Genomic DNA, 13620 nt, shown 5'->3' with positions numbered 1-13620 from the left:
CGTTTACATAGGCTGGTTCCCATTCTGCCTGTGTGCAGAACGATCAGCGGGTGCCAACAGATATGGGGTCCGTAGGACCCGCTGATCAGTTTGTGCTGTGTAGAAACACAGCGGGAGCGAGCCGCCGGTGGTGCACACTCGCTTCAGATATCCGGAAATGCAGGATCACATATATATACACTTGATCCTGCGCAGCGCGGCCTCCATGTAGCAGTAAAACTTCTATAGGGCAGTTGGCAAGTGGTTAAGAAGAGCCATAAAACTGTAAATCTGATGATAAACATTGTAAACTTTGCTGCCTTTACCTCTGCCAACTTACCTTCTCATCTCTCAGTTGTCCCCTCAGGTCCTCCTCTCCACGGTTTTTCTCTTCGTGAAGCTCCCTCAGTTCCTTCTCATATTTGGCTCGAATACTCAGGACCTCCTTCTCATGCTGGAGCTTAATATTCCCCACTTCTTCCTTGTGCCGAGCCTTCTCCTGCTGCATCTCAATAGCCATTTCATCCAGCATGCCTTTTCTCTTATCAGCGCTCTACAGAATGATAAAGAATGGGTAAGCTATGATAGAAAGCAGGCCAAGAAAATTATTAAAAAGAAAGTAAAAGTTTTTATTTCCACTGCAAAATACAGAAAACAGATCAGCTTGTTGTGAATTTTTTTAAATGTATTTTTTTAGCATCTAAAGTGTAAGTCCACCCTAACACTAAAATCCCTGCATCTACAGACATCCACGATCTAACACTAACCTATCTAAAATTATCCCTGTAAAGAAGAAATCAGTATACATACCTTTTCTGAAGCCGATTCGATCTGGTCTCCAGTGTTGGAAGCTCTGCAGAGGACACAGCCGACGACGGCTGTGAAATTAATGGGGATTGGCGTCACCCATAGATTTACTATGGGGCTTCTGTTGTCCTCTGCACCCGCCTCCACAGCAAATCCGGCTGATCGGCTTCAAAAAGGTACAGTATGTATACTGATTTCTTCTTTACAGGGCTAGATAGGTTAGCATTAGATTGTGGATGTCTATAGATGCAGGGATTTTTGTGTTAGGGTGGACTTCTACTTTAAAGTTAGTTATGTTATGTTGTATGTAGATGAAGACAGCCATCACAGTTGATATAGAAATGCCTTCGTGTTAGTAGTGTCTTGCAGTGATTGTGCGCACTGCTAAGCTGGTCATACACAGCTCTAATTTCAGCCAATTCATGCTGAACTGGCTGAAATTCCAGCTACAGGTGGCAACAGCAGCAGCACCCAGCTACACAAGCTTTAAATGAAAAATTGGCGGCAGAACAGTCAATGCATCCTACCAGTTGCAGTCACTGTTCAGGTATTCGAGCAGCCACAGGGGTCACAACTGACTAAATTCAATAGCTGGGAGCAGGGATTCCTTCATAAACTATATCTAAAAGGCAATTTTTGGATAGAGTGGAGAAGGATAAGGACACCTGTCAGGTTTCTTTCTTGCGGTCTTGTCTGTGCCCCTGTTAGGGAAATTCACCCTCTCTAATAGTCCTGTTTACCATCATCCTTGAAAGTAAAAGAAATTACCACATTTTGGCGTTTCCCCAGAACATAATAGTGGGGATGTCTTCCAATGGGGACACTAGTTATGGTGACCCTGGTGACAACCAGAAATTCCCTCATTTTAGAGATATTCTCTCACTTCCTGTTTTGTCTGTGGGACAGGAAGTGAAGAAAAAAGTCCCCAATGGGATACAAATGGCAAAAGTAAACCTTATTGGGGTTATAACTGCCCTCTTTACTCTATCCAAAATGAAAAAAAGGAAAGATTTGCCTTAAGCTGTAAGCCGACCATAGATTATGTGAATTTCTTTCCTGCAACCATGGATTGCAGGAAAGAAAATCGTTTGATTCCCCCATCAACACTGTGTTGATCGGGGAATACCTCCCGCAGAGCTATTGTGTTCACATACAGTGATTATTGCTAGTGGCTATAGTCACTGTCAATAATCACATGCAAAAATCCGACATGCGGGTTGTAACCAAGTCAATTGATGGATTGCCTTGGGTACAATCAGCCTGCCCATAGATGGTTCATATCTGGGCTGGTCCCTGCTGAACCTGCCAAGATATGGCCCCGCTTTGTTTTAATACTGTTTAGCACGGATGGAGGAACTAAACAGATTCCTCTCATTCAGCCCGCAAGCTCAACAAGAGAAATCTCTGTGTGTATAGCTAGCCTTGCTTTCTCTCAGTGCAAGGTTATCAGTCTGATAAGACAGCTTGAAATCAATACATTGTCTAGGTGGTTTATCATGCAGCAGATTTTCCTTGGAACACGTTTTTTTTTCCCAAAAAGGGAAACGGCAACAACTGAAATTGTTCACTCAATGAAAATATAGGTTCCCTTTTAGGAACTCCGTACCTTTCTCGCTTCATCCAGATCCTGCTGTAGCTGCTGAATTTCCTGTTTCTGCTCCTGCAGTTGCTCCAGGAGACGGCCATGTGCCCGGTTGGCCTCCTGTTGAAAGGGAACATAGTTAAAGAATGTTTACCATACAGTCAGTATGGTAAATCACCAAACTCATGCAATTATGTGTTCTTAACTAAAAAAACGATCTTGTATTGCACTAAAGCAGGCCATAGATGATGTGATTTTCTTTCCTGTAACTACGAGTTGCAGGAAAGAAAATGGCTTGATTTCTCCATCAACAGTCAGTGTTGATAGGGCAATACCTCCCGCGGAGCTACTGCGTTCTCCCGATGGATTGACGTGGGTACAATCAGCTTGCACATAAATGGATCGAATCTTTGCTGGACCCTGCTGAACCGGCTGAGATTTGATTCATCTATGGCTGGCTTAAGCCTCCTCCAAATCCCTTTTTTTTTCGCTGCTGTGATCTGACTTCCTGTTAGAGGATGTTTGCGCTCCATGGTTCCACTGTATGTAGGAACATAGCAACCCTCTCTTTCTCACTCCCTAGATACACAAGCAATAATAATGTGTACTACTTAACTGTCTATTCCAAACAGTACAGAGGGGTAAAAGGAGAGGTTCAGGAGCTTGGGGATTGGGTTGAAAGGAGGCAGAAAACACAGTATGAAATCATTTTTAAAAAATTGATTACAGGGCCATTAAAGAGGTATTAAATCTAACAGAAAACATTATATTACAGCTTACCAATTCTTAGATGTGACGGCTGCTTTAGTTTTCTTTTTTTAAGATTACTTCCTTTTATTTTCACCTGGTGATCCTGCCAGTAAGGCCGGTGTTCTGCCAAAACAGCCAACTCGCCAAAATATCCACGTCTCTTCTACGACTTGCCTGTTTTCACAGAACAACGGCAGCGCATACACTACGGTACATGATATAATAAGTGGAGATTGTTAGTCTGCCCGCCAGTAACCAACAACATGGCTACCTCCAAGGTAGCAACATTTTTTTAACTCCTTAGCCGGTGTTTTGTCAAAACAGCCAACTTGTGTTGTACGGTAGTGTATACACTGCCAATGTTCTGTGAAAACAGGCAATTCTTTGAAAGCTGCAATTACTGCTGCTGGAGAGTCACCGGAAGTGACGTGGATGGAGAATTTGGCAGAACACCGGCCATAGATGGTTTGAACCGTGTGTGGGCAGGCTGAATGTAACAAGTTGATTAATCCACTTGGGTACAACAAGGCTGCCAGATTCATGTGCAATTATCGCTAGCAGCTGCTATAGCCGCAAGCAATATTCACAGACTTCTCCCAGTGGGGATGGCTTCCCTGGTCAGGAGCAGACAATTACTTGGCAGGAGGGATTCCTCTGTCAGCACTAACTGTGTCTAGGGGGGAATCGTGTGAATTTCTTTCCTGCAACCATGGAATATTCTGCTTCAAATGAATAAGCAGTTCTGCAGATATAGCAGTTAGAGGGTTGAGACACTATCAGAGGTGCTTACAATAGTCAGGTTTTATTTATGAAAAACCTTTATGCTGAAAGGAACAAAACAGTTGCTATAACTGCTTATAAAGTGTAAGTTGGAGTTTTGTTTTGGTTATAGAAGTCTGCAGTGCATCTAATGCCCTGTACACACGACCGGTTTTGCCGTCAGAATAAACTCTGAAGGTTTTTACGACGGAGTTCCGCTCAAGCTGTCTTGCATACATACGGTCACACCAAATTCTGACCATCTATAACGCGGTGACGTACTAGAAAACGGAAGTTCAATAGCCAGTAGCTTCCATCTCGTACTTGCTTCAGAGCATGCGTCGTTTTTTGGTGTGTCGGAACAGCATACAGACGAGCATTTTTTCCCAATAGTAATTTGTTCAGTAGGAAAAATATAGAACATGTCCTCAAAGTCCGTCTGAATTTTCAACAGAGGCATACACAGGATCGGAATATACCATGAAGAGCTCCCATCGGACTTTCTGGTCGGAAATTCCGCTCGGGTGTACGTGTGGACAATGCTGTTGTCCAAAGGTGTCTCTGTTGCTCCTTCATCTAGAGCGTAGGCACCCAAATACTAGATGTATGTTACTGGCCAGATCACCAGGTGAAAACAGAGGGGAAAAAAAAAAAGCGTAAAAAAAAAATAAAAATGAATGCAGCCACATCTAATGATAGGTAAGCTGCAATTACATTTTTGGGGAGAATAAGGACACTGCTTAGTGTCACTTTAAGAAAATGATTAAAAGAACACTTTAGCACACACCGGGGAGAACTGTTCCGCTTGCCAAAACAATTGTAATTCTGTTCACTCAGTTACCCCTACTAGACAGCAAAACCATCTCAGGATTAGTCGTTTGCCCTCTGCTTTCATGCAGTGCTTGGCCTTCATTTATTACTAATCACCCTCTAGTCCAATCCACTTCAACTTACTGTATTTCTGCCTGATGCAGCAGTGAAGGGATCGCCATCTCATCTTAGGCCAGCTGCCTCTAGGTCTCCTTACACCAACACTGTCAGTGATAAAGTTATATATCCTAAGCCACATCCAATCATTGAAGTTCTATCGGAATGCAGATCTCTTCTGCTCCATCCATTAGTCTATGTACCTCCAGAGCACTAACTTCCCCTCTGCAAAGGTTATCCACATGGCTAGGTGACAATCCCACATCTCCTATATTGCCCAGTGCAGCCAGAATGTATTCAAAACTACATATCTGTTACTTATATGCATATGTAAAAAAAATTCAATACATTCACGCATTAGACAATGACCTAAATAGATCGATAGGACAGGTTTATTACATAACAGCACGTTAAATCCCCTTACAAATGTGCGCTGCAGCAAAGTCTGATTGGCTGCTAGCACAGGCCATTGTTTTCCCAGTCTGAGGGCAGCTGTGCAGGGAATCAAAAGAGGCTGATTGGGACAGAAAATGATGGGAAATCTCCCAAAGACACACAAAAAACACTTAATTTTCAGCAGGACGGGGAAGGGTTAGAACTTCTGACAATGTATTGCAGTCTGTGCTTTTCTGTCCCTGTGAGAACCCCCCCCCCCCTAAATTTTTTGTCATTGGTGTCACAGGGAAGAGGCGTGAAATAATGTGTCGGGGGAAGAAATTCTAACCCCCCCCCAAAAAAAAAAAAAATTGATGGAGTTGGGCTTTAACAGTATGGCAAGAGATAGTCTTCTCGCTTCATAGTGCAGTTTTGTACACTTATTACAAAGATCTCCACAAGCAACAATTACTGTACTTGGCTCACATTTTGTTACTCTGGCCATAAAATATCAAACTGATTATTCAATCTACCAATCATTTGCATATTACAACCTAATCTAGCAAACACCAATTGTTATTTACCAATATTCAGTCATGTTTCATATGATTGTGTGGGTTGGAAATGTACAAACATTTTGGCAAACGATCAAGTATGAGCTGGATTATCCCTGCATTATTTGTATTCATTTTAACTTACAAGAAGCACCAAATTGTTAAACAAATCAAGAGATTTCAGCACAAGATGATCATTTTCACTGCAGATTTCGACTTTACAACTGACTTTCGGCATTAAAAAGAAATCTATAACTAGTGTTGCATTGAACAGTCATTTACAACATGCTATCAATTAAACAATTAGACTCCATGCACACTAGCTTTTTTTTTTCCAAGCTAAAAAAAAAAAAAAATGCTGGAAAAATTGCTGGATAAAAAACACTGGTAATAGCTTTTTGCAGTAGCATTTCAGCAGCGTTTAGGAGCGCTAGCATTTTATTAGCGTTTTTGCATTAAAGGTGGGGGCACAAAAAATGCTATTTCTATTGGAAAAACGCTCCAAGAAACCCTACAAAAACATTTTTTTTTTCTGCTCCTAGACGCTGAAGCCAATAGTCTAAAGTAGTGTGCATGCTAATAACAGCTTCTAGGAGCTTAAAAAAATGCTAGTGTGCATTGAGCCTTAGAGTGAACATGGATTATCTAAAACCTCAATGAATGGGCAGCATAAGTCTATGTGATTCGTGATATATTACAATACAAAAAAGATGCAAAACAACAACAAAGCTGTAGTATCTGCAAGTCAGGGATGTAAAAAACACTAAGAATGATATTAGAATTGCTCGCAGTCTCCGCTCTAATTCATCCCAAAGGTGTTCTATCGGGTTGAGGTCAGGACTCTGTGCAGGCCGGTCAAGGTTCCTCCGCCCCAAACTCACTCATCCATGTCTTTATACAAACGCTTTTATTGTTTTTTTTTTTTTTTTTTTTTAATACTCATCCATGTCTTTATGGGAGCATGAAATTGTTCAAAATGTCTTGGTATGCTGGCGCCTTAAGAGTTCCCTTCATTGGAACCAAGGGGCCAAGCCCAACCCCTGAAAAACAACCCCACACTATAATCCCCCATCCACCAAATTATTTGGACCAGTGCACAAAGAAAGGTCCATAAAGTCATGGATGAGCGAGTTTGGGGTGGAGGAACTTGAGTGGCCTGCACAGAGTCCTGACCTCAACCCGATAGAACACCTTTAGGATTAATTAGAGCGGAGACTGCAAGCCAGGCCTTCTCGTCCACATGAGTGCCCTCACAAATGCACTTCTGGAAGAATGGTCAAACACTCCTAAACCTTGTGGACAGCCTTCCCAGAAGAGTTGAAGCTGTTATAGCGGCAAAGAGTGGGCCAACTCAATATTGAACCCTACGGACTAAGACTGGGATGCCATTAAAGTTCATGTGCATGTAAAAGCAGGTGTCCCAATACTTTTGGTAATATAGTGTATCTCATTGATATTTGATCAAATGTTTGAGCTTTGCAGTAAGTTCCTAGGTGTGCTGGTGACATGTTTTATCTAATTCCAGAGTATGGTCTCCCTTTCCAAACAGCGTTGATCAGCTGTATCTTCTGTGTAAAACAGTAGCCTTGCAGTTGCTGGAACTGCTTGTAGAAATGAGGCTGCTATCCTGGGAACACTGAATAAAATGCTGAATATTTTAAATAGCCTTAGAACGTTTTGCTTTCCATTTTTACCCAGGACAGCTGATTGCAGCTGTTTGAGTCCTGCTTTATATTGCTGCTATATATGGTTCCACCCAATAACCAATCTCACATTAGGATGCCGATTGGCTCAATCACTTACTAGCCTCACAGTGGGACTTGTACTTTCACAGCTGGAAAGCGCAAGGTTATGTACAGCTAGCACAAAGCAAGCTTTAATAATGCAGAATTTGTCCCAAAAAACATCCTACCGTCAGCTGTGTTTTCAAATCATCCCTTTGCTGCAGCAGAGCTTCCTTGTCATTTTGCTGCTGCTGGATCTCTGCCGACAGTGCTGCATTCTGGTCCCGCAGTAAACTCAGCTCCTGAGTCCTCGATGTCTGAATCTGCACACAGAGAAAAAGTTCATAACCAATATTCGCCGAGTTCCCTCTGTACCATTAAAGTGGTTGTAACCTTACAAAACCATTCACCGCCAGCCCCTCTCTTTTATGCAGCTATAACACACAGTGTAAGTGTTTGTTGAAAACAAAGCCTCTAAACACCTTTTTTCAGATATCTCCAGGCCAGTCACGTGACTACCGGCAGCTCTATTCCTCTGATCTACAAGCAACAGTGGGAGGGGCCAAGATCTCCCTCTGACATCAGCCTGGGAGGTCACGTGACCACCATGCTGGCCTCTCCCGCTGTAGCACTTAGATGGGGGAGGAGAGCGGCCAGGAGTCATGTGACCGGCCTAAAAATATCTGAAAATAGATATTTACAGGCTTTGCTTTTAGGCAGAAGGGGGGGCAGAGGCGACACCGACACATACACGATCTGACAGGCAGGGAGGCAGAGGGAGAGAGGAGATCAGCGGATGACGGAGGTGCGTGAACTGACCATGGTAATCAGGGCTCAGCACACCAAGGAGGACACAGGAATAGGCAGGATCAACCAGATTTTTTACAGCTCACAGAGGGACAGGTTAGACAGCACAAGGGTTGCGCTGTTTAACCTGCTATAAGGGAACAGGAGCTACTTTTTTTTTTTTTTTTTTAGGGTTACAACCACTTTAATGACAAAATTAAAATGAGGCAAATGAGGCCCCATTCACACCAGTGCTTTACTCTGGTAAACATCTACTTTTATTATTTTTCTTATCACTGGTGATTAGTCTGTTTACCAGGTATCCACATGTAGCCCAACTCAAGTACTGCACGCTGCAGCTTACATTATTACAGTAATCAATAACTCAATATGAGCAAAGATACATCTTAATCTGTATCCATGGCTAAAACTTTTTTTTGGGGTGGTAGTAGATTAGATAGAGTGGAATGGGTTAAAACCCTGGTCAGATTTTGTATTACCGTGAGAGTCATCCTCTGTTTGTCCTGTTGCCCACTGTCACTGGCTCAGAATGTGATCTGTGACAACTGTAACCTAACAAGAATTGAAAGGAAATCTTCCAATGGGGACACATGTTTTGCTGACAACTTACTGGGTGTTTCTCCTTATTGTGGAGAGATTTATTCTGACTTCCTGTTGTGTTCTCAGGACAAAAAGTGAAGGCAAATCTACCAAATGGGAAACAGCCAGCAAAAAAAAAAACAAACAAATATACAGAGGGTTCTCCCATTCTCTATCTTAAAACTAAAGAAAAAAAGTGTGCTTTCATGCACTTTTGAGTGGAGGGGAAAATGTTATGTGAAATGTCCAGTACTCTTTAATAATTATTATTAATGATCAGGATATTCATCAGCCATCAATTTTCTGAGGCTGAGGACGCCGAATGTTGGGAACATTGATTATATATCCAGCCGTCTTGTAGAGTTATAGGACAGTCCAGGCCACCTGGTGTGGGGTGTCTCTGGCCCCCGGCATGCAATACACTCAACCCGGGATGCCCTGGGAGGACGTAAGTCACATGAGAATTTAACCAACGCAGGAGATATAAATGGTGCATATGTGTATAAATTGTAACAGTATGACTTTTGACTTTTTAGATTGTGATGTATTTTCCCTGAAGAAGACTTCTCTCTGTTAAGATATAAACGTTGAAACGCATTGGGTAGTGTGATACATCACTCTCTTCTTTATACAAATTTTCTATATGTAAATTCTATACCACAACCATTATTGGATGTACATGCAGAATTACCTTTATGTCTTGAACTTTAATATGTCTATTGATGTAAATGCTTTTTGTATAAAATTTACATTTTTTAACTTTGAACGATTAAAATAAAATTGAATTTTATTTAAAAACAAAAAACTCTAAATCCATTGCCTTAAAAATCCCTTAAGAGGTATTATATTTTTCTACATATGTATATGGGATGATGGCAATGACACATCCATACCACCGAGGTCATACTTATATAAAATGAACAAGATAAAACAGCATAACAGATAACAAAATAGTAGAGAGTGATATGAAGAAGACAAAAAAAAAAAAAAGACAATGATGATTTCTACAGGTTTTCAAATGCATAGATGTGAATAAGAGGTAACAGTAGATTAATATGACTTCTTTGTATATTGTTTTGTTGTTATACAGCCTTAAAGAAGAACTCTGGTCCCATTAAAAAGCATGAAAATGCTTCCTTCTGACAAGCGCCATAATTTCTCAATATAACAAGAAGATTTTCGTACTCAATCAAAAATCAGCTAACACGCTCTAGGAGTATATAAATCTGAACTCCAGACACATAAAATACAGAGGATTAGTGCAGCTCTGTAATCATTACTGCAGACTTAAAGCAGAGCTTCACTCAAAAGGGGAAGCTCTGCTTGTTTGCCCCCCCCCCCCTCCGCTGCTACATTTGGCACCTTTTTGGGGGAAGGGGGGTACAAACACAGCCGGAAGTCCGGCCCCCCTCCTCCTTCACCCGCCGCCGGCCCATTCACAAAGCGCAGCGAGCTTAGCGCATGCGCAGTAGGGAACTGGCTGTGAAGCCACAAGACTTCACAGCCGCTTTCCCTTTAAACGATATGGCGACGGCAGCACCCGAGAGCCCATTGTAAAATCAGTTTGGGTGAAGACACCGCTGAATTTGTGGACAGGTAAGTGTCCTAATATTAAAAAAGTCAGCAGCTACAGTATTTGTAGCTGCTGACTTTTAATTCTTTCTGAAGGAGCCCCGCTTTAAATGTGTTTATTTAATGCAAGCAGTGTAAGTACCCAAATTTTACTTGGTAATAGCCCTTGCAGTTCCTGTATAGCAGAGCGTAGACTGGAAGAAGGAGAAACAGCACAAATAGCCAATCAATTGTACTGCAGTGTGAAGGGCATTCTGATTGTAGAAAACACAGAGAAAGGAGCACATTAGCTTGCCACTTCTCCTTTCACGGTCCAGTCACTGTATGGAGGAGGAACAAGACCTGTAAGTATTACTGAACTACAGCAAAGAAAAATCAGGTGTTATGCTCTGCGAGATAAGACTGTGCTGCATGGCAAAGCTGTGTAAATTTTGGAACAGGATAAACAGAAATACAAGTCCTTTGGAATATAAAACAGTCCCCTTTGCATTTCATCTGTGTATTTAGCTGTTTGCCTGAAGTTTAGATTTTAGATCCTCACAGACGGTCTCTATAAATACCATTGGTAAAGTTATTCAGTTAAGGAGGATAGGTGGATTCAATAAGGCGTTACAATTCACAATTTTGCATCTGTAAAAAGCAGTTAGAGACCATATACACTGATTAGCCATAACATTATGACCACTGACAGGTAAAGTGAATAACATTGATTATCTTGTTACAAAGGTATCTGAAAGTTGGTTGGGTATATTAGGCAGAAAGTGAAGTTGATGTGTTGAAAGCAGAAAAAATGGGCACGTGTTATGCTACGTACACACGGTCGGACTTTCCGGCGGACTTGGTCCGGCACACTTTCTGACGGACTTTGTCCGCCAGGTGCGCCGGACTTTAAAACGGACGGACTTGCCCACACACGACCGGACTTTTCCGGCGGGCTAAGTCCGCCCGTCTTTCCGACGGACTTTCGCCGGAGGTACGGCGGACTTTCAGAATGAACGGACTTGCCCACACACGGACAAGTCCGTTCATTTTGAACGTGACTCATGTGCGACGGGACTAGAAAAGGAAATCAATCTTGCCGCTTTTATCGACAAGATTGACACCTTGCGAGCCCCTTCGCGGGGCATACCAGGCCCTTAGGTCTGGTATAGATTATAAAGGGGAACCCCCTACGCCGAAAAAAACGGCGTGGGGTTCCCCCAAAGATCCATACCAGACCCCGATCCGGGCATGCAGCCCGGCCGGTCAGGAAAGGGGGTGGGGACGAGCGAGCGCCCCCCCCTCCTAAACCGTACCAGGCCGCATGCCCTCAACATGGGGGGTGCTTTGGGGGAGGGGGGCGCCCTGCGGGGGCCCCCACCCCAAAGCACCTTGTCCCCTGGCCGTTGGTTGTCGGGGTCTGCGGGCGGGGGCTTATCGGAATCCGGGAGCCCCCTTTGATAAGAGGGCCCCCAGATCCCGCCCCCCCACCCTATGTGAATGAGTATGGGGTACATGGTACCCCTACCCATTCACCTAGGGAAAAAGTGTCAATGATAAAACACACTACACAGGTTTTTAAAATAATTTATTAAACAGCTCCGGGGGGGTCTTCCTCCGGATTCGGGGGTTCCTCCGGTTCCTCTTCTCCGCTCTCTTCTCCCGGTGTTCCAGTTCTTCGGCCGGCTCCTCTGCTGTCTTCAGGTAGCTCTCTTGCCAGCAGAGGTCCGGGCTTCTGGGCTTCTGGGCTTCTTGGCTTCTTCCCTCTTCTCTTCTCCAGATGTTGACACGACGCTCTCTCCGGCTGGACTGCTCTCTGAGGGCTCCGTTGTGACTTATATAGGCGGAGACCCCGCCCCCTAATGATGTCACAGTCCCTGGGCACGCTGGGACTGTGACGTTTTAGGGGGCGTGGTCAACATCGCCCGGTGACCACAGTCCCAGCATGCCCAGGGACTGTGACATCATTAGGGGGCGGGGTCTCCGCCTATATAAGTCACAACTGAGCCCTCAGAGAGCAGTCCAGCCGGAGAGAGCGTCGTGTCAACATCTGGAGAAGAGAAGAGGGAAGAAGCCAAGAAGCCCAGAAGCCCAGAAGCCCGGACCTCTGCTGGCAAGAGAGCTACCTGAAGACAGCAGAGGAGCCGGCCGAAGAACTGGAACACCGGGAGAAGAGAGCGGAGAAGAACCAACCGGACGCCGGGAGAAGAGGAACCGGAGGAACCCCCGAAGCCGGAGGAAGACCCCCCCCCCGGAGCTGTTTAATAAATTATTTTAAAAACCTGTGTAGTGTGTTTTATTATTGACACTTTTTCCCTAGGTGAATGGGTAGGGGTACCATGTACCCCATACTCATTCACATAGGGTGGGGGGGCGGGATCTGGGGGCCCTCTTATCAAAGGGGGCTCCCGGATTCCGATAAGCCCCCCGCCCGCAGACCCCGACAACCAACGGCCAGGGTTGTCGGGAAGAGGCCCTTGTCCTCATCAACATGGGGACAAGGTGCTTTGGGGTGGGGGGCCCCGCAGGGCGCCCCCCTCCCCCAAAGCACCCCCCCATGTTGAGGGCATGCGGCCTGGTACGGTTTAGGAGGGGGGGGCGCTCGCTCGTCCCCACCCCCTTTCCTGACCGGCCGGGCTGCGTGCTCGGATTGGGGTCTGGTATAGATTTTAGGGGGGGCCCCACACCGTTTTTTCGGCGTAGGGGGTTCCCCTTCATAATCCATACCAGACCTAAGGGCCTGGTATGCCCCGCGCTCACCGCAATAGGAAAATCTGTTTTTCCTATTGCAGCGAGCGCGAGATGCAATACCCTGCCCTCGCGTCGTATCTGGTCCGTCGGACCAGCATACACACGAGCGGGCTTTCCGTCGGACCGGCACACAGACGAGCGGACTTTCCGCCCGAAACTGAGTCCGGCGGATAAATTTAAAACAGGTTTCAAATCTTGGTCCGGCGGACTTTGGGGAAAAAGTCCGCCGGAAAAGTCCGCTGGCGCCTACACACGGGCGGATTGTCCGGCACACTCTGGTCCGCCGGACCAATTCCGCCGGAAAGTCCGACCGTGTGTACGCGGCATAAGGATCTGAGCGACTTTCACAAGGGAAAAACTGTAAAGGTTAGATGACTGGGTCAGAACATCTCCAAATCTGCAACTCTTGTGGAATGCTCCCGAATGTTTTACTGCAGTCGTTATGACCTACCAAAAGTGGTCCAAGGAAGGAAAA

The 13620-nt window shown here is 44.6% G+C and overlaps 1 protein-coding gene across 2 annotated transcripts in view; it reads right to left on the bottom strand.

Moving 5' to 3' along the window:
• Positions 1–13620, bottom strand: part of GRIPAP1 (GRIP1 associated protein 1) — a 195825-nt gene that overhangs the window by 132797 nt on the left and 49408 nt on the right. For both annotated transcript variants that reach the window (XM_073599789.1, XM_073599790.1), the window contains 3 exons: positions 7646–7780; positions 2393–2488; positions 320–532 (listed from right to left, as the gene is read on the bottom strand). In XM_073599789.1, coding sequence (XP_073455890.1) covers positions 320–532; positions 2393–2488; positions 7646–7780 — 444 coding nt within the window. The remainder of the gene's footprint in view (positions 1–319; positions 533–2392; positions 2489–7645; positions 7781–13620) is intronic.

The sequence above is a fragment of the Aquarana catesbeiana genome, linkage group LG09 (assembly GCF_042186555.1).
Source record: "Aquarana catesbeiana isolate 2022-GZ linkage group LG09, ASM4218655v1, whole genome shotgun sequence".
Lineage (NCBI taxonomy): Eukaryota > Metazoa > Chordata > Amphibia > Anura > Ranidae > Aquarana > Aquarana catesbeiana.
This window is presented reverse-complemented; position numbering and strand designations above follow the sequence as displayed.